This window comes from Lagopus muta, chromosome 25 (assembly GCF_023343835.1).
Source record: "Lagopus muta isolate bLagMut1 chromosome 25, bLagMut1 primary, whole genome shotgun sequence".
Taxonomy (NCBI): domain Eukaryota; kingdom Metazoa; phylum Chordata; class Aves; order Galliformes; family Phasianidae; genus Lagopus; species Lagopus muta.
In genome coordinates this window covers 4,222,583-4,244,159 of record NC_064457.1, presented here as the reverse complement: position 1 = coordinate 4,244,159, position 21,577 = coordinate 4,222,583, and the positions used below count along the sequence as shown (strand labels likewise).

The window sequence follows — 21,577 nt, the reverse complement described above, 5'->3', positions numbered from 1 at the left end:
CCAATAGATGAGATTATAAGCAAAGATCTCAGCCATCAGCCACAGGGTGCCACCTCTGTGCACACACCACGTTAATCTGATCCCCCACATCTCTTTCTTCCCAGAACAGCCGCCCCAGCACTTTCAAACACGGTAAGGAAAGGGATGAGGAATCTGGCCAATGCAGCTCAAGGCAATCCAGTTTTCACTACAAAACCACCCTGCCCAGGCACAGCAGGTCATTCTCTTTCGCCACCTGCAGGAAACTCCTCGAATGGAGGCCGTGGAAGAGGTTGAGCCCATCACTTTGCTCAGGTTTTCCAACCCGGACTTCTGGAGGAGCGACGCAGCGTCCATTCACACACACACACAGCTGAGGCTTCCTAGGCAGTGCCACAGAGCTGGAACAGACTGGGTGGGCTACAATGGCCTTCTTGGGCAGCTCCAGCACTACCTGTGGTCTGCTATCCAGATTTTGGGATCTCTTTGTTCCATCTGCGTTCAGTACAAACTGTTCAGCATCTCTCTGGCCACCAGCAGCCTGGGGATCACTTTCCTGCCTTAGAAACTTAGAACATTAAGGTGGGAAAAGGCCACTAAGACCAAGTTCAACCACTGAACTGTCACCACCATGCCCACTAAACCATGTCCCTAAATAGACTGACCCCATCTTGCTACAATCAGCCTCTGTCCTTTACACAAGGGAGATAAGCAAGCCACCTTCAAGCACTCTAGACAGACAGCTCTGTTTGACTAACGCCAAAGACACAGGTGTCTCCCAGTTGTGCTTTTTTATTGAATCCATCAATGTGCAATTGAACAAGATATTTATTCATCAATATAGCTCTGGACATAGACACAATAAGGTTTACATCATTTACTCTGAAATAAGTTAACGAGTGCTGCTGTCACGAGGACTAGCAGAGCAAAGAAAGGAACAAAGTCACAAGATCATACACAAAATGAGAGGGAAGAATAACCACTGGGACTCGCAATGTCATCACAATACAACAGCACTGCCAAAGGAAAAGAAACCAGAGCGCAGTGACTAAAACACTCTGACTGCCCTAAATATGCAATAAGGACTGCAGTACCTTCACCTTTGGGCCTGAAAATATGCAAAGCACCCTCCTTCCCTGGGAACACCCCGCTGGATACAAGCTGCTAGCCCTTAACAGCATGTCCTGTCAAGTCAAGGAAGCTACACTGACTAACACCTCATAAATGGCTTTGATTCTGTGCCCCACCAAATTGAGGTATGTTCCACGAACCTTATGAAACATGTGGAGCCAAGGAACCAGAGGGGAGTATCCTCCTGCAGTCATCATAACAGCACCTCATTGATGCAAAACGACTATTGGGGAAAGACCACAAAGCAAAGTTTGATACATTCCTTAGTTTGAGTGCAAAACCATGGCAGTGCACACCTCGTGCATCCACAGAGCTCGGCTTCACCTCCAAGGAGGAACTGCATCCTGGGGTAATGCAGCAAAAAATGGGATGTAGTGAGGCCAACTAATGCCAAAACCGTCACATCCAGGTACTAATACAGAGCGTTCGGGCTGGAGTCACCACCACTGAGCCTGTTTCTGAATTAAGAACAAGTTTCAAATACTGGATTCGGAAGTTTTTTCCTCTGTTCTGACCAACAAACTTCCCCACCTTCTTCCAGTCCTTATTATCATTAGCCAGAAAACACCTGGGCATACAAGGAAATGGCTGTTTGCATTTTGGAAATTCTGGAGTCTCATTACTGTGGTCACTGACTCTGGGTTAGCAGCCCTGCTCAGCGTTCAGTGAGGCACAGGGTGACACAACCGAACAAGAAAGCATTCATCAGATCAGATCACAGAGGAGTACTTTAATAAGCCTTCACCACAGGATTTACTAGAAGTCACATCTTCTTTCCTATAGTAGTAACTGGATGCTGGACATAAGTGAGCACTAGCTTCAAAACTTACAGAACATTTCCCCCATGCTAAAATCAAATGAGAACGCAGCCTCGCCTGCACAGAGACAGAAGCACAGTGTTCTAGAAGACACTTCCACGTGATATCTGTATATTAAAGACAAAGAATAAAGATACTGTATTGCACTAAACATGCAAATTCCACATTGGGTTCTTGGAAAAAGGGGAGCGTTTCACTTTGTCCAGTGTGTTGAACACAGAAGGGTAAAGATCCCAGTGTATGTTCTCCAGGTTGGTCACTTTTCCAGCTGCTGATCTTGCACTTGGTCCATCTTCAGTCTAGGGAACTCTTGGAAAAGAAACCAAATCCATCAAAAAGCATGCACAGGTATGAAAGCATTAAGCACACACAGGAGCCCACAAGGCAGGCAGGACAAGCACTGCTGTGAGCTTCCCCAGCTGGCCTACATGCATACATTAGAAAGTCATTTTCTAGTAGAAAATGCCACTGTGCTCAACCATTCCCTGTGATACTGACAGGGGAAAGGGCAGAGCATCCTTCTCTCAGACAGGAAAAAAAAAAAATCAAAGCTCCACTGTTTAGATAAATAAATGGATTTCAGCTCTAGCAGACTCACTTCCCATTTAACTTCAGTTGTGGTCCAACATCTGAGAACTCAGGCAGGTTCTCAAAGTCTTCAGAACTCCCCCCTCCCCTCCCCCCCAAAAACCTGCACAGAAAACTGATCTGAAAACCCCTGTGTACAGGAGGGGTCAACAGTCAAATACACCCTCATGCAGGTTCCCCTTATGGGAAGCAGCAGCCTTATTTCTGACCACAGCACAGAATTTTAACCAATGCTTTAAAATAAGAGCACTTACGTTCCTTCTTCTCTCAGAAGAGCCAAGAATTTTTTCACCCGATACTCAGGATCCATCTAAACACAAACAAAACAGATCTTCTTTAGTACATGATGCAGCCCCCACGTAGCACAATATGAAAATAATGCCACAAACTGCAAGTTTGGTTCTCTGAGTATCTTTGCTGTGCTGCAACAAGTCCTTTGGTCCAGAAGCTCCATGTCCTGTTTCCACTTGTATATTCTGCCTGTATCTTCAGCAACCCACTGTATCTTTAACACATTGCTGACAATACAGTGGTTTCATCCTGAAAGCAGTCGATGGCACTATGAAGCTGACTGGTAACATTCCAGTCCTTGTATCCACTTGGTGATAAACAAGCAGGTGGCTCTGCTAGAAAGTAAAACTGGGATTTATCCCAGGCAGGGATAAGCAGGGTGAATAAACCCTAAAACAACAGCAGAATTACCTGCGATGCAGGCAGGAAAGAAACAGCTAATGAGAATTTGTGCTGAGGAAAGCTGAAATTGTGCAACCTCCTGTCATGTTAAAATATCTCAGAAAGGTCAATATCTCAATACCAACTGCTGGATTATTATTATAAGTCATTGAAAAAAAGATGATTTGAAGGAACTCAGTAAGGATCAATGAGCGATGATGACGGGTTCTTAACATGCAATGGAATACTGGTACTGTTCAGGGTTCTGTAAGAAATGAAAGGCAACATTACTACCTGGAGCAGTGTCTGAAACGTGTAATATGCACTGGAGAGAGTTTAAAGGGCCACAAGGATGACCTGAGCACCTGTCATACAAGGAGAAGCCATGGGAACTAGGAGAAAGAAAGACCCAGCACTGGGATCCTGAAGGTGAACTCTTTCAAAGTGCATAAAAACAAGTAGTGAGGGAGTGAAGAAGAAGAGTGGTGCCTACTGACAGGACAAGAGGTCAGAGGCACAAACTGAAATACAGAAAATTACATGTAAATGTAAGAGAAAGTTTTTTTCTTTTAGGGTGATCCAATACTGTTAGCTACAGCCCATAGAGGCTACAGAGCGCCAGACCTTGGAGATACTCAAAACCCAAATGGGTTTGAGAGGAAGGACAAAATACATCTGATCTTTGGCCATGAGTAGCAAAGTGCAACTGAGAGGAATCCCTGATCTTGTCTGGTAAAACCTACAACGTTTTGGTAGATATTGGCTGTGAAAATGTCTACTTCTGAAAGGACTTCAGAGAAGTAAATCTGCAGCACAGCAAGACCTCAGACTTGACTTCTCATGTATGATCCAAACTCACAGATGGATTATTCATGAGAAAACTAAAACAGATGGACAAATCAAAACTTAAACAGATGTTATCTGATCTGTTAACAGATCAATAGCTAGGAAGCAGACAATGCTAGCAACACTTTAAATAATAATAATAATAATAATAATAATAATAATAATAATAATAATAATAATAATAATAATAATTTTGCATTCGAATTGGAGCCAGAAGGGCCTGGTTCCCATGAAACACTGATGTCACAGAGGATGGTGAGATGTTTGTTATCATCAATATACGCAATCTCTGAAGGTCAAAATTCAGTGTTGACCCTGCTTTGATCTTGATAGCTGCATTAGGTGCTATCTTGAAGTCCTTTCCAAGCAGAATGATTCTGAGATTGGAAGATTTTCAGTACTCTGCAAATAAGGCCAAGCAGAGAACTGCAGTTGTGACAACCAGAGGAACAGTGACTCTACTTAGCTGCACTCCAAAGAGAAGCCCTGCTGAGGGCCAAAGGCAACATCCATACAACCATCACCAATGTTTACACTGCTGGGAATGCCAATGCCCAACAGCCAAACGCACAAAACAGGAGTGTAGAGCCAAGAAGCCAGAAAAATCATCCATTTACTGAGTGAAACAAGAATCTTTCACATCTCCGATTAACCCAAGGAACCATGAACATTGGGGTGGTGCAAGACATGGCTTCTGACCACCAACAGAAAGTGGAAAGCTGGAAGAAAACATCTCAAACAGAACAGTCAGAGGGCCTGGCTCTTTCCAAGACTACTTATCTCAACGACTTGCAGAGGGCATTATCTACCTGCCACGAGTATTATGTACCTGCAAAGAAGATGGCCCTGTTGCCAGGACCTTGGTGCAATCTCAGGGTAGCACAGGAAAGTCAGGTGAACACTCAAAACTCATCACAACCTCAATATGACAGCAAAGGAGCAGTGAATCTGTTCTTTACCAGGAAATGTGCACTAAGGCAATCAGCTGACATTCACACTTGCCAATGCCAGTGTTCCATTTTCTAAATCAAAGATGGCCCTTCCCAATTCTTTTTGCTTAGACACAAGCAAGTGGCACTGGTAAAACCATCCATCATCCATCCTGACACAGCTTCTACAGAGCCTTTTGGGAGGAACAGCACCTACCTGCAATTTCTTAGCCAAAAGATGAAAGCCAGTAGCTTACTCACAAAATGTCGATGAAAAAGGAGAAGGCTGATCTGCTCTGAAAGAAGAGTGCAAAGGAGAAGCAGATTCAGGACTTGAGTAAAATTTCAGGCAATTTGTGAAAGGAGAAATGCTTCTATCAAACTAGGTGAGAGATTTTCTAAGAGAACAGACATGTGACCAATTCTGTGACACAGTTCCCACCACTAGGAAGAAACTGGCTGCCTCTCTCTACATAAGGGAGTACCAGCCCCAGGACGAGCCTGGGAGTCCTTAGGACAAAAAGGAACTTCAGTCCAGAGAAGAGAGAATCCAGCAAGACGTGCATGCCCTTGGATGCTCCTGTAAACCTATCATAAAACCTGAACTCTGGGTGCATTACTTAGTATAAGATAATATACACAGTATTTTAAGACAACTCCTAAAATAAATTCGTTAGTATGTTAAAATAATCAAAGCTGTTTGTCTGCAATGAAAGTTTTATTTACGCTAAACAGAAGTTACCAAATCAGGAAATAGTGGAGGTTCAAAAAAGGGCTTTCTGGAAAGCTGCCTGGCTCTGCCGGGTTCCTACTGAGAAGAGCAAGAGCTGACAATTAAGTCCAAGAGCAACAAGATGGGCGGGGAAAATAAGCAGCAGGAACCAGTCCCCTGTAAGAGGAAAAGGTGGCTCACGTATCCAGGATGGGGATGCAGCGTTGGCCAAGGTGAATCATAGAATCATTTGAGTTGGAAGGAGCCCTTAAATGTCATCTGGTCCAAATCCCCTGCAATGAACAGACACCTAATGCCCGATCAGGTGCTCAAGGCCCATCCAGATCTACCCTGGATGTGAGGGCTGTACCTGGCAGCATTGTGAGGTGGTCCATCTACTGCAGCCAAGAGCACTGCAAAATTAACTGGCATATCATGAGTGTATCCATTCATCAGATGCTTCTTTCAACAAGAACTCAACATCATGCCAGGACTCATAGTATAAACAAGATGACCGAAGTATAAGACACTGAATGAGAACAGTTCAACATTAAAGGGCAGGAACAGCAATAAACACAGCTTGAGGGAAATCAGACTGCCAGAAAGTGTGGGTTTACAAGGTTTGTACACATGGTGACAAAGCAAGCCAAAGCATCAAAGCAATGTGGTGGTTCATGATACTCCATGAAAGGATTCTGATACTGAAAGAAGTTGAGCAAGACTTAAATTGAAAACAAACTAAAATCATTTAAACCCTAAACAGGGTAAGAATAGCTACAAAAAGAACATGCTGGGTTTACTCATCCAGTAAAACAAAACACAGACTGAGGGACTGCAGAGAAGGAAGTTGGGTGCATGGTTTTCTTGCAGAGAATTCATTCACCATGGGATCTAATCACCTGCATTTTGGGAAACAGTGTTCAGCACTTGGCATTTTTAAGGATCTCTTATTTCTGATTGAAGCTTTTTTAAAAAGCTCTATTCTAGCCTGGTGGGAAATAAAAAGGATCAGAATATCTCATCTGATATAATTCCACACTACTGTAAAGCAAGTCAAATTAGATACTGCAGCAATATTCTTCTCTTTAATGACAGCCTGCATTGCTGTCCTGTATTTATAGCAATTCTGCAGATGGAACCATGCAAACAGCTCCAATATTTTGCAATAGAACATCCCTGCATTTAGCTTCCATAGGTTATTACATTCAGTTTGGGTGCAGACTGTAAGTCACATTGCTACCAGCCATCTATGTGCAGAAACACGCAGTTCATCAGACATCCATGCTGATGCCCAGAGTCACTTGTTAGGAACGGCACAAACAGGGTCACAGTTCTGCCCAACTTCTCCCAGCCTGTCTGGTCACAGACTTGTAAGCAGTGATGGTTATCTGGTTAAAAAATGCACAGTTCCACTCTGCACAGTGTACAGCAGCATGGAGACTCCCTGTCACACTATCATAGGTGTGCACCCACGGTGCCTTGCCATGGATAAGTCTGGGTGAGCACTTTCACCCATAACTGACTTAGCTGTAACCTTCAGTTTTGACAAGAACCAACATTTCAGGTCAGAGCAGCAACAGAAAACATCCTGCATCAGAAGAAGGAACCCATTGTGGAGGTGAACTGAAACGGGCTGCAGCAGAGTCCCCGAAGGCCTGCACCCCTTAAATACATTTAATACATGTGAGCAATGACTTACCGACTTGCCTGTAGGTATGGAATTAAAAGCCAAGGAAGAAGAAGAAAAAGTAATCTAGATAAATGACTTTATTCCCCGAGGTGACATCCAGTCAGAGCATATCCTCAGTGCTGTGCAAGTTTTAACAGAATTGTGAATAGTGAACAGAGGGATACATGACTTATATGCTGCTGAACTACATGCCTCTTAGCTTATGCTCAGCCTCTCCTAGGAAGATCTAAGGACAGTTCACTCAGCTGCACTAAATCCATTTGATGTGAAAGGAGAGCGTGTTGGGAGGGGGGAGGACTCAGAAGGGCGCTGAAATGTCAGTGCAGAGGATTAGGGCTGCACGCTACACCCTCTCATTTTCAGCATGCACACACTGTCGAGCAGCAGCTTGATGGCTGCTTGCAGGCATGGGTGATGGGTGCGGGGGAGGGTTAAGAACTGCATATTTCTGCCCTCTGCAATTATTTTCTTTAAAGTGCTGAAAGTGGAAAATAAAGAGGAGAGCAGCTGAACAGCCTGACAGATTTATCTTCTTTAGGGAAGAGGCACATACACCTGCACAGGCACCTTTTCTTTTTAAAAAAGTAATAAAAATCCTAAGCGATTGCTATCTGCAATCTTAACATGCTGACTGTAAAGAAGAAATTCCATGAAAAGTGAGTTAATCCAATCCCTCCCGTTGCCAGACGCTCGTCTCTGAAGTGCAGCTCTAAACAGCCCATGGGCACTGTGGTTTTAAAGATCTCTCCCCAGACCAAGACCTGGCGATTCCTTTGTTCAGAGAATTTCTTCTCACTGAAGCTCTTCTCCCAATTAAACCTATTCAAAGACTCTCAAAGTAGGAGTCTGCAGACAACTGGGAACCTCTGAGACTGCTACATTTACTCCAGTCCTGCCTGGATCAGAAAAATTCTTACTTGTAATGACATTTCTATCAGCATCAGCAGCTTCTTGATACCGATCCAAACAGATTTCCCCTTGACGTTCTGTGCAATGGTGCTGCGTTCCTTATCTTTAAAGTTACCCAGGAGCTGGAAAAGAAAGAAAGAAATCAGAACAGCGCCAGCAGGGACAATGTTACTTAGCACAGGGCAAAGTGAATGAGAAGCTAGAATGCATTTTCTAGCTTAGAAGCACGATTTGTTGCAATATATCCAGACAAGGCAAAACATCCTTCAGTATTCTCTAGGACTTCCACTATGGCATAGACAGGAAGCCATTTAGAGCACAAATCTGTGAAGAATCTATGATTTCTTTGGCACCAAAACCCCTTCATTTTACATTACTCCAATTAATGAAAGCTTGGCATCCTCCACTTTAAGTACCTCAACAATATTCATTTTCTAAGGGTACGAAAAGTGGGATCTTTCAGTCCACCACAGGAATTTCTTTCCTAAATCTACTGTTCTCTCACTTTTCATTAGTTTACATATGAACAAGTAATTCAGAGAAGTTGTAGTTAAGTTGGACAGTGTTCCAAGATGCAGATCTACTGCAAAATCATTCATTTCCAGCAAATTTTAAGGTTATTTGTCATCCTTTAATTTTTTTGTCACCTCCAAAGCTTCCATCAGCTGTTCCCCTGTCGCAATGTTGGGTACATGGATCGTGGTGCTGAAAGCATTCAACATTTCCATTTCCTGCAGGACATCTTTGCGACTGGTGGTTCCAATGATCAGGAGCTTGCGACCCTGTCCACACAACAGAGCAAGTGTCAAGAAAGGAGAAACAAGAGAGGAAGCATCCTGGGAATGCTTCAGCTCACCACGAATGGGAAACAGAAAATGGATGTGTAAAAACACTAAAAAAATAGTAAGATTACACCTCTCAGCAAGTGAATTTGCCAGCATCAATCATACACATCTAGGATCACGTTCCTGAAGTCCAGCAGCAGGGCTTATAGAGTTAAGGACAAATGAAAAGCATCAACTGCCAACGAAAATCAACCTCTGCTGGACCATCTTACAAATGCCATTGGAATTGGTTTGAATTCTGCTATGCAGATTCAGACACCTGATTGATGTTGGCTAATGGAAAGACCTGTTGGACTCCTCAGCTGTGATCTTTGTGCCCCTTTTCCAATTCAGCACACACAAAGCCCATGGGCCAGGAGGTCACCTGGCTGGCCAAGTACCCTTCTCACTGTGCTGCCCAGAAGTTCAACCAGTGCTTACAAAGAATGTGAAGTGAGTTCTCCAGGGACACCGAAACTCTCACCTGATTGTGAGCCACAGAAGTTTGACAACCAATGCTATGGAGCGCTCCAGCATTTGCTCTGGAGTTACCACCCAAGGACACGTCATGTTTTTGGTAGTAGCTAAGAACAGGGAATAACAACCTGCAAACTAACTTCTTGAATGATGCAACCTGAGCAACTTCTACACGGACAAAGAGCATGCTTGGTTATAATAAAAATGGAATCTATTTTGAGGGCTCATTAGAGCCTGAAAGATCCCACCAGGAAAAGATATAAACACTACAGAAATATAATTAGGTAAGTTTCACCGACTCCAATTTCAGGTGTCCACATGTGACCTCATTATCAGTACTTCTTTCTTTGCTAACGAAGCCCAGATGACACTTACCTCCACCCAAAGCAACCTCTACTCTGAACTCCCACAGCAACCCATTTTCTAGCTCAGCTGTAGAAAACCAAACTGCTGACAGCCACATTTATTCAGATGAATCCCAAACTTGCTGTAAATCAGGTCAGCAGACAATTACTACACACACAAGAATGACTCTGAGTGACTTATGACCACTTAGGAAAGCCACTGGAATCACTCATTGTGGCCACTTCTGTGAAAACATTAGCCCAGTGCTAAGCATTACTCAAAATACAAACACTGGGAATGGGAGAAGAGGAAAACAGAAATAATTATTCTACTGCGTGAAATCAGAGTGCTTTTATGCTCTTACTTTAAAGACACTTGTCATTTCAAGTACTAATGTCAAATACAGCACTGAGCTGGAAATGTCGGAGGAAAGCAACAAAGATGCACAGAAATATGGGATAACTTCCCTAGAAGACTCTTGATAAACAACAGGGCCAAGAAGGGAAATGGAGAGGTCCATAAAATCACAGACACTGTGGAGCAGGAGATGAGGGTGCAAACTGCTGTTTCTCGTAACAAAAATCACATCATAACAAAAAGCACTATGTGACATCAGAGGTCAGGCTCTGAGCACCTGACCAAGCTGTAGGTGTCCCTGTCCAGTGCAGGGTGGCCTTCAGAGGTCCCTTCCAACTTGAACAATTCTATGCTGACCCATCGCATGGCTGCATTAAGCACACTCAAGACCCTGAACCACTGAATGGTAGAAAACTCATCAGAACAGATGGCTTCTCTGCAAAGCAGTGCTTAAAAGTTTTTAACTGCCCCACCCAAAGCGTTCTTTTTTCCTTGCTCTCTTCAAAAGCTTTCTTCAACTTGCTACCTCTGAACTTCAACCACTGGAAAAGGTTACGATAAAACAAGCGTAATCTCTGCTGTACCAATTACTAACACAAAAATTGTCAGGAGTTCCCTGTACTTTTCAAGGTTTCAGGCAACTTGCACAGCAAACAACTGCACAACCTACAAGTCAGAAATGTTTTGCCCCAGGCACTACCACAGAAGCACACAAAGCCATGAAGTCAAACTGAAAAGGCTGACTTCATCCACTGCCCTGCAGTGGCAATACACCACAAGGTATCACTGGACTTATTCTTGATGCTAAGACGTACTGCTGGAGCGTCCCTGATTCCAGATATCCTAAGTGTTTTGATCCTTAATTTCTACAATAGCCATTGCAAAGGCTACAGAAGATCAGGACAGAAGTGAACTTCCAAAAATCAGTCGTAACCAGAGTAACACCAAGTAAGAAGGAACTTGGCTTTCCAACAGCTTGAGATCATTTGATTTCAGACATTATCAGGGCAGTGTTAGGAATAGTTCCTCCATCAACACAGATAAGGTACAGGCAGGCACCTCAGCGTGGTTTTCTCCTGCCCATTTTCTGGTAATGAAAGTGCCCAGTAAGGATCCCAAGGCCCATCGATCAGGACGTCCTCAGTGAGGGACATAATTTGCCCCACTGCCTTCTAGAAGTGGGAGAACCCCAGACCCTCTCTCTGCTACACTGAATTTATATGAGTAAAGGACATAATTAGACAGCTGTGGCACTCCAAGTTCATAAATTGAAGTCATTTTAAGTGACGGCATTCTCAAGCAATATGAGATTGATTCTCTCCACTGCATTTTCGCTTCCTAGCGGGCACCAGATGATTGCACTGATGACCAAACTAGATCATACAAGAATGTAATAGACTGCTACAAGCAAATGAAGTCTCAACATGTCAGCAGAGTCTCAAATTACCTAATTTCAGTGCATTTCACCAGCCCCGGGCAAGAGGAGCTCAAAACACAAGTGTCAGTGGGTACTGAAGTGCCTCTGTTGGATACCCGTCAGCTGATCACTTCACTTTGACCCCTTCTTTATTTTTAAGTTTTGAGATGTCAACAATTCTTCCCACGTAACGGGAGAAAATGCAGTTCCCCAGGTTTACAGGTGTAAATGTAAGATCACCATTGTCTCACACTGCTTCCAATTCGCACTGAGTGATGTGGAATCAGGAATGCATATGGGATTATATCCAACAAGGAGATTACTCTCCCCTTTTCTCCATCAACTTTCATAAATGTGCAAAAATGCAGAGGAGAGGAAAGGGGCTGGGGGCCTCTGGGAGCAGTGGAAGGGCATCCACAGGAATGTTCAAGAGCATCTCACTAAGCCCGACATCTCATAACACTGCACAAATTGTATGTCCAGCTTAGCGCGGGGATGCTGCAATGGTCTTTCACCCTTTGAGCCGATTGTTAGCTTTTCACAGGAACCAGCAGGGAAGCACATGTGAAACCTCTGTGGGGCTGGTGAGCGTCTCCATGCCTTGTGTGACTCTGCATGTCGATGAAGCAGCTTCGGCTTTCGGAGCTGCTGCTGCTTAGTTCTCAGAGAAGTCCTTTTCTCCCGCTCGGCTCCCCGCTGCGACAGTCCTTTTCAGGCTTTCTATCCCCCCCAGCCTCTTCTCCTGCACTCAATTGAAAGAAAGACCCAAGAGAACATGGTTTATTTTCTTCTCTTAGTCCATTTTAGAAAAGCTTTTTAATTGGTTTAAAAAAAAAGATGCTAAACAAAATGCAGTGTTTTTGGGCTGGTAACAGATACCACTATTTAAGCACTGCTCAGAGAAACTCTCAGTCGTGAATTTAAAGCACACCCAGAAACGTTTCTCGTTTCTCTAAAGCCTAATTGTGTTTACTCCCAAAACTTCTGCAAAAGTACAAGAAGGTTCAAGCATTTGCCCTCCGCACACCACGTTAATACACTCGCAATAGGAAGAGGGGAGTCCAGGAAGCAGCCTTCACCAACCAACTTAACATACACCTCAATGCATAATTAATGAGATATCGTCCAGAAATGCTCCTTACACACACAGCCTACAGTGACTGCAGGAAGCTGACTGCACATTAAGTATACTCTCTGCATGAGATGTGACAACGCTGTGTGAATACATAATCTGGGCCACAACACTGGAGAGGCAGAGCCGCACAGCTGGAACGCTGCTGCCCACCATCCTCAGCACTCTCTTGTTCCCATTTCTGAGCTTTCCACACCACTTGTGCTCATACTTGGGCCCCCTCTGCCCGTTGATAGAAGAGGACAGGAATTGTGTCCCCAGCATCTCGACATGAATTGCTTGCAGCAGCAGGACAGCTCCAGCGAGCTCCATTTTTATGGGGGATGAACAGAAACCACGTCCTGGTTGGGGGTCTGGGTCTTTGGTTGGGGGGCTGGGTCCCTGGCAGAGACCAGAATGGGTCTCAATGCCAAGAAGCTGGCATTGGTTTGACCTCGTGGAGCAAGTTAGCACCACTAATGCTACTCATGCTCATTTACAGCACGTATCTGCATCTCAAATTACAACCAAACCCACTGGAACCAGCCATCACCTCCAAACAAATTGCTCCCCGAGGGAACTGGTGATCCCAGGGGAAACATGGCAGGGCAGTGATTAACCAGTGGTTTTCCCTCCCTGTGGATTTCTCACTTGAGCTTGAGAGCCTGGAGAGTCTCTGTGCCCAGATTCAATCTTTTTCACAGTAAGAAGAAAACTCTTGGCCTTTCCTGCATGAATCAACATCTTATGCACAGGGTTATTTATGGAAAAAAATAAATAAAAATCCCCACATGTCACAACTGTCACAGAGAGCTCACAGGAAACAAAACACTTTAGGAAGAACCCTATGATCAGAGCTACCCAACTAGGCCCTAAAAGCCCATCTGATCCAATGTCCCAATTTCTACAGTAGCCAATAGTGGACACTTAAAAGGAAAAAAAAAAAAAAGAGAAAAAAGCATCAATCAGAGAGTGACATTTCCTCAGAAAACTCTCTACCCTCCAACAATTTATGGCTTAAGTCACCATAATATTGGCTGTCAACCCGAAGTCTTCAGCCTCAAGGGCATTTCAAACACTGCAGAGCACAAATCTCCAGCAACATGCATAAACTTGGCAAATATCTGAAAGCTCCAAGCCCTGCATCCTGCTTTCAGGAGACTCGAGTGCCAACAAAAGTGCAGCTAGGCAGGAAAATACACTCAGAGGACACAATAATAAAATGGAAAACGTAGTATTTTAACTACTTCGGGCTACTGAGCCAAATCAAGTTCTATTTTTCTCTTCTGATCTATGGGAATAATGGCATTATGGAAATATCTAGCAATAAGTCAATGAGTGCATGAGATTACAACAATCAGAAATGGCTGTGCAGCTGCACACAGCCAGCCCTTCTGTTCCAACTACAGGGTAACAGAATCCAAGTCTGATATTAGATGCTTCACATGGCGAGGGCAGGTCTGGGAGAAGATCTTTGTTCTCCCAGGTTGGCAGTCACAAGGGGAACATCAGGGCCTGTGGCATTAGAATTTAATTCAAAGTTCTGGATTTGAAAGGTCTTTTCAGCAGATCACCTAATGAAAAGAATACTCATGTATACGTGATTGCTTCCAGGATATTAAAAATGACACAAAAAGCAAAAAGGCTTCACCCAGGCTATGCTTCCCTACTTTTCCCTGACACAAACTTGAAAGTTTGTTTTCCTGCTAGAATCCTACTTATTCATGCAGATACTTTCACACACAGCACAATTCTAGTGAATGAGAAGAAAAATGGCAAACAAAAAGGGGGAGTCGCTCCCGTTTGTCTCATTCAGTACAAGCTTCAGAAGCATCATCGTCTGTTGTGTTCTTGAACCTCATCAAGTAAGAAATCACAAATTGACAGGGCCAGAAAACGATGTAAAACCCTGAGCTCTACTCACCTGATGATAGCAAGAATAAATTAAAACCCCAACATTCACAATCAGACACGACTCAGAAAACTGTTTCTAAATAAGGAGGGAGCTCATGCTTGAGCCAGGAATTGATTTGAGCTGAGCTGCTCCTTTTAAATCAAGGCAGACTGCTTGCATGTTTAGAGTTTACATGGTGAAGGTTAAACCTGTTTCCTCCTTTAGTATTTCATAAGATTCAGCTTTAAATAATGAGATAATTAAAGCTGAATCCTTTGTGGTTATCCTAGAAATGTCTAACTGAATGAACAGCAGGGCTGGGATTAACTTGACTGAATCAGAGACAATGGCAGTAATACCACTGGCAGCACAGCAGCTATCAGCAAGACACAAAGCCTTCCACTGTCAGAATTATGGCAGGAATAGGGCATCACACTCCTCGATTACCTCCTTACCTGAGGGGGGGCCTTCTTCAGCAGCACAAGAAGGGCTTGCAACACCAGATTAGAAAACCGTGGTCCGATTGGAACATAATCTGAAATGAAAAATGTATTTTAAGTATTTTAATAAGTAGTTGCAGAGGTATAAAAAAGCAGCCTGAGGCTCCTAAAGTAAATGGTTCCAGATCATTTTTGGTTTGCAGTATCTCAGTATTTCTTCACGGCAGACAACACGGTCCCTGTCCTTACCCACCTAGAAGTCTCTCAATGTCATCCACAACGACGCAGCTGAGCTGGGACTTGTATGCATCATCAAAGATCTGAAAAACAGCAAAAGGAGTCACTGCTAAAAGCACCAAAAGCACAACAGTTGTGATAGGAACTGTCAATCTGTTTCTAAGTAAGCACAGCAGTGTTTAGAGGAATAAACAGAGAATGAAAAAGTTAAAAACTATGCAAGTCTTGCAGTGAACTACTCCTCTGTTCTTAGAGTAACATCCCTCATTTAAATGACTAATCCAGTATAATTCAGCTAGCAAAATAAGTGCTGGCTCGCTTCTGTAAATTAAATCTCCTTCCTTCCACCTGGCTACCTGAAATGATTTAAGGAGTTCAACTTGTCTGCATTTGCCCTGTGCCCCAAGTTGTTAAAACCCCTGTTTAGCCAAACCCTACCAACTCCAAACTGCTCATTCAGGCAGCATCTGTTTTTTCCACGTGCAGCCCTGAGCCCTTCCTTCTTTCACCGTTGGAGACAGAGCTCCAGTGCTCATCGATGATCAGGCGCTCTGTCTCACTGGTAGTGATGATCATACATCAGATCCAGCTGGGACAGAACCAGGACATTTTCCCTTTCAGATGAGTCCCAAACTTCATTCAAAGAGACCACATGGAGTTTCCTCAGTTGGGGCAAAGCAAAAGAAGTTTTTTTGTACACAAATGAGTGAAATGCCTGTGAGCTGCAAGCTTAGACATGCTACCTTCAGCAAGATCCTTGCTCTCTTTTGGGTCTACCCTATCAAGCACCCTGAAAATATAACTGCAACTGACCAAAATAAATGCATGCTAATTTAGATTTCCTGAAGCTGGAAGAATTTGTGTCATTAGTGATTCTGCCACAGAGTTTCATATTACTGGCGAAAATGCACAGTTAAAAGATGGTAACTATGTTGACAAATAGTATTTTGTAGCTGAGAATGTGCTCTGACAAATTGTGTTACTGTGCTCTTCATGTATGTTGGAGTTTTCATGGAAGGAAACATTACTTTTGGAGCAATCCTTGTGTAAGTGCTAAAGCACTCAAGTGTCACAGGATGAGTCACTGAGTGTCAGTACCAAAAAACATTCATCCAACTTCATAACCACTGTCTGTATAGGAATTTAGGACCTACAGAGAGCACCATCACAGGACAGTCCCTTTCTCATCCAGGATGGAGCTGGGTTGTCATAAAAGAAAGGGTAGAAAAGAAGTACCTTCTTCATTGCCTGGCACTTGGCTGTTTCTGAAAATCCAATCATCTTATCAGGAGAACAGATCTTGATGAAAGGGAAGTTGGATTCCTCAGCTATCTTTGCTGCTAAAGCAGTCTTCCCACTGTGTGGGGGACCTGAAACAAAGAAACACAATTAGAAAAAAATCAGGGGAGAAGATGGGCCTAGTAAGGCTCAGCATGAACGATATTTTAAAACTGCTTGTTACTTCTTTCACTGAATATCTGAGAAATGACCTTTTCTTCTACTTGCAGAAAAAACAATGCAATTCAATGCTCCAGATGAAGGAAATGAATCCAACTATTGGAGCACACACAGCCTGACTTGGCATGAAATCACCACAAGGGAAAATGACACGTTTTGTAGGATGGGCCACTGTAGAAAGCATGTATTCCTATTCTGCAGAACCTTTTTGAATCACATTTATGCCTCTGAAAGATACGATGTCTGCAGGTACCAAGCAAACAGCCTGAGTGCCCAGGAAATATTGACAGAGAGAATTTATGATATGCCTGAATGCACACCAGCATAATTTACAGACCAAGGACACATCTTAACACACCCAATCCTAATCACAGATCACCACTTGGGCAGCTGATAGGCACAGTTTAAAGAAGGGTCTTTTTGTCTGTTTGGTTTTGTGCAGATATGATTCCTAAATTTACCTTCTAGAAGAACGCTGACCAGCGGAGTACGGTCACTGTTCTTGGTTTGCTGAACAAGCAGCTCCCCATCATCCAACACCCTCGTTACTGGGTCCCCCCACTTAATAATGCCATTCATGATATAACTTGCATAGTCCTCCTGGTTGGTTCCAAATGCCTGTTTTAACAGAGGGAACATTTACTTCACACTCATCCTCAGCACAAATTCTCATCAGTGAAAGTTGCTCACGGGTTTTGAATCTGCGTCATTTAAAGACAATTCTCAAAAATGGGGCTAAACCTCCTAATTACAAAAGGAATTTGCTTCCTTGCATCATTAACTGTTCTGGGTGACTCTATTATCCAATTACACAGTGCCTACTCACTGGTTTGATATCATTCTCCAAGGATGCAAAGAAGTCTCCTCTTGTCACACGTAAGCTTTCTGCTTTCTCCATGTCTACTTCCACTTTGTTGCTGGCCTAAAGAAGGTAATAAAACACATTAAACACATACAGCACAGCTGCAGAAGATCCCTTTACCAACTTCAATGCAAGGAACCAAAGCTGCAGTTGGGCTGCAACCCAAAAGGACTGTTGAATCCGAATAGGCAAGATTAGAAATTAGGTAGGTTCCCTTTAAAGTAAGGAACTGTTCTCTCCCTTCAGACTGCAGAAATACTTCACTGCAGATTCTGGGTGCTGTATAAAAAGGGGATGAAAACCTTCATTTTCTGACTTTTTTCAGAAGGACAAACTAAAGTTTGGTTTAACCCAACACCACGTTTCCCCACTCCTTTGGCAACTTCAAACAAAGCATTTTCCTCTCCACACACAGAACTCTTTAAGGCAATTGGTAAATATTAGATTTCTTTCTACTTCATTTGCCTCAGTGCAACCAAAGCTGAGTATTCCAGTGCAGAACCATCAGTATTGGAATACACACACCACAATTAGCTCAGCCCACGTTGCTCTCCTTTCTAAACTGAAGACAGCACTTTTCCTTCTGCTGCTCCCAAATTCAGATGCATTACTGACTGTGGCTCCACTCTACACTACAGAGCAGCTCCATTTTCTGCAATTATTTCTAGATCTGCAAATACATGGATTGCCTTAGGCAGCAATCAGGAATTACATGGATATGAAGCAACTTTCCCACTAAGTGTCACACAAACACTCTGTTACAGACTAATCCCATCTGTACAGTCTGCTGAGAATCCTGCATGGAGTTACAGATATCAAAAAGAGGATTAGGCACCAAAGGGGCAGAAGTTGATCTGTGCAAAGCAATCCATCTAACTGCAAGGTGACATGGCAGAAATCTACTTTACTTGGCAATGAGGTGAAAGATTTTCATTCTTCTACATCCTGGCTTTTGGTAATTTCTTTACTTCCCAATTATACCACAACAAATTTCTCTAGATTCCAAAACAAGCCTAATTTTCATTGAAACTTACCTGCATCTTACATCAGCTCATGGTTTTATCCTGAGAGTATAAGAGCCCTACATCATCTGATTGTTCACAAGGTTAAAAAATGGGATTCCAAGGCATTTCTTGGAAGGCACAGCAACACTTAACATCTTTCCCTACATGGACGAGTCAAACAACACTCCCCCTCCAACACACATCTCTCAGATATCACCTTCTAACTAGGATGATCTACAAGAAGAGCTTAAATGATTCAGAAGAATAATTCCATTTGATTTCCAAATGCAATTTGTAGCTTCACATACACTTCTGAAATCTAGGTCAGGCGTATGATGTATATTTTAAGTTTTGCACTACTCACAGCAGAGAATAAAACATCATTTGGCTGAAGACATCTTCAGAATAAACAGTGAGATTACCCAGAAATACTGTGTGCAAGTGTTTGAGAAGAAAAACAGAGTGTGATTGCTTGACATTTGGAAAACACAGACATCTATTACTGAGATGTCAAGGAGGAGACAGCTCTTTTATATTTATATGTCACCATTGTCTTCTCTCCCACTGCAAAATGCTGGCACAACAGGGAATATATCAAAATCAGCCTCCAAAATCAAGCAAAACTCAAACAATGAAAAAGCATCAATTAGAAGTGGAATTAAATATTTAAAGGAAAATGCTTTGTTTGTGGAGGGATGAAAATGCCTCTTTTTTTGAGACAGTACAAGAAAATGAGAAAGCGTTCATCTTTCTGCTTTTTATTATGGGAAACAATAACTTCCTGGCTACACAAAAAATATAAGTAGAAAGAACCAATGCTTCCAACAGATACAAATATCAGAGACATCAAATTATTCTTCTTGCTTAAATTAAAAAGATTTATTTTCTTTGTGTTTAAGGCTGAAGAGATTTTTTACTTGCAATAAATGCATCAGTGCTGTGCAATTGATGTTAAAGGCTCTGATCTGCAGTAATTCACACCAATTCTTGGCCACGAGAGAGGTTACATCTTTCAGCCTCTTTCTTCATGAACTAATAATCATCTCGTATTTCAACACCACTGAATACTGTGTTTTGCATCTGGGTTAATATAACCTGACATTTCATGGTCCTTGTAACTCCTTTCTAGTTAAAGATGCACAGCAAACATTGGGAAAGCAAGGTGATGTTCCTCTAGAATGGAGGAAGCTGAAAAGATTACAAGTCCATATGACCACAGAAAAGTCATAAGCCTGCAATCTCATTGTTCTCTATTTCTAGATCATTTATGAAGATGTTGAGCTGCACAAGCTCCAGCAGACACCTCTGCAATATCACTGACTGTTCTCACTTCCACCTCTTGTTTCCTGTATCCAATCCAATAAACCAAGCCTTTCAGTCTTCACCACAATACACTGAGAGACATTCTCACTGAGCTATGAAAGAGCCACACAGATGCTGGAGACGAAAGAGGTGATTTAGAAGGATGTGAAAAGATGCTGTCCATATGGAAACCATCTAAGCTATGTTAAGATGCCACTATATGTTGGAATATACAAGAAAAGATTCCACAAATAACGACTTTCTCCTTTTTTTTGCCCCGCAGACAGACAGGACTAACCTTGATATGTCTGTTCATTGCAGTAGACTGAGCAGCTCGAACTAAACCTTCTAATTCAGCACCACTGAAGTTTTTTGTCTCCACTGCCAGTTCTGCAATGTCCACATCTTCAGCCAGCAGCTGGTGCTCCCTCATCCGTACCGTGTGGATATGGAGAATCTGGAATCGACCCTTCTCATCTGGCAAACCTGAGTTGTCATACAGAGTGCATGTTAACCAGTGCTTCAGCACAGCTGCAGCAAAGCCCTCCCTGCTCCTCAGTGCTTCCTACGTCTAAAGGCTCTTTCTCCCTATAAGCCATTCCCTCATGTCAGCAGAATATTTTAAAATTCTTGTGTTTAATATAATATTTAAACATTTAAAAATTTGCCCTTGGCAAATCGCTTGGCATCATCCTCAAACTACACCAAGAAACAGGGTTCAGTTCCCTATAAGTTCATTGCTCTCAGGCTCCCATAGCAGGAATTCTCCTTACACAACAGCAATCTGGTCAGCCCAAGCACCCCTAAGCACAGTTTCCACCTTGTCATTTTCATACAGCCTTCATTTTCTCAGATGTAGCTGATTATTTCCCAGTTTTTTCCTTAGCAAGTCCCTTCTGAAATGCACATAATGCAACGTACAGAAAATGCCTTTTCTTGAAAGAAAGGTAAGTCAGCAGCACAACATCCTCTCGGTATAAACAAACTCTAATTAAGTTTTCATCTAATTTTCTGTCACTGAAAGGAAACACATCTCAGTAATACTGATGACCCTGCCTGTCCTTCCAATAAATCTCACCACAGTTTGAGATTTTTTTCAGCTTTGAAATACTCAGTGCCAAGCTCAGAGCACACAAAGTATTTCAGGACATTTGACTGATGTGAAGAAAACAGGAAAACGTTTCATGGGTTCTTACAAAAACTGCACATCTGTGCTTCCAGCCTTTAAACATGGATCTCCACTGCTTTGGATTTCTCACTGCAAGACAGAAGAACTGTGCCTTCCATCAGTCTCAGCCTGTTTTCTGTGCATTCAAACTTCCTTCTGAGGACCGTTAACAGAAGCGAGCACCAAAGTACAGCCACCCTTTGCACTCCATCGTAATCACTATTGATTAAACATTCTGATCTCAAATGGAAAGATAACATTGGCTCCTGAGGAATTCTAACCACCAGATAACTGTTATTTAATTGGAGCTGGTATCAGGTAGGTGTGTAAACTACAGAAGACCTTTCTAAATTAATGACAGGTATTCACATTTTCCAGCTCACACGTACCCAATTCCATTGCATAGA

General features: G+C 42.8%; 1 protein-coding gene across 1 annotated transcript in view; it reads right to left on the bottom strand.

Moving 5' to 3' along the window:
• Positions 1-753: 753 nt before the first annotated feature.
• Positions 754-21,577, bottom strand: part of NSF (N-ethylmaleimide sensitive factor, vesicle fusing ATPase) — a 55,217-nt gene continuing 34,393 nt past the window's right edge. Inside the window, exons 12-21 of the mRNA XM_048927200.1 lie at positions 20,301-20,488; positions 17,661-17,756; positions 17,296-17,452; positions 16,613-16,746; positions 15,393-15,459; positions 15,155-15,234; positions 8,922-9,056; positions 8,283-8,396; positions 2,771-2,826; positions 754-2,237 (exon numbers count right to left, since the gene is read on the bottom strand). Coding sequence (XP_048783157.1) covers positions 2,228-2,237; positions 2,771-2,826; positions 8,283-8,396; positions 8,922-9,056; positions 15,155-15,234; positions 15,393-15,459; positions 16,613-16,746; positions 17,296-17,452; positions 17,661-17,756; positions 20,301-20,488 — 1,037 coding nt within the window. The 3' untranslated portion in view covers positions 754-2,227. The remainder of the gene's footprint in view (positions 2,238-2,770; positions 2,827-8,282; positions 8,397-8,921; positions 9,057-15,154; positions 15,235-15,392; positions 15,460-16,612; positions 16,747-17,295; positions 17,453-17,660; positions 17,757-20,300; positions 20,489-21,577) is intronic.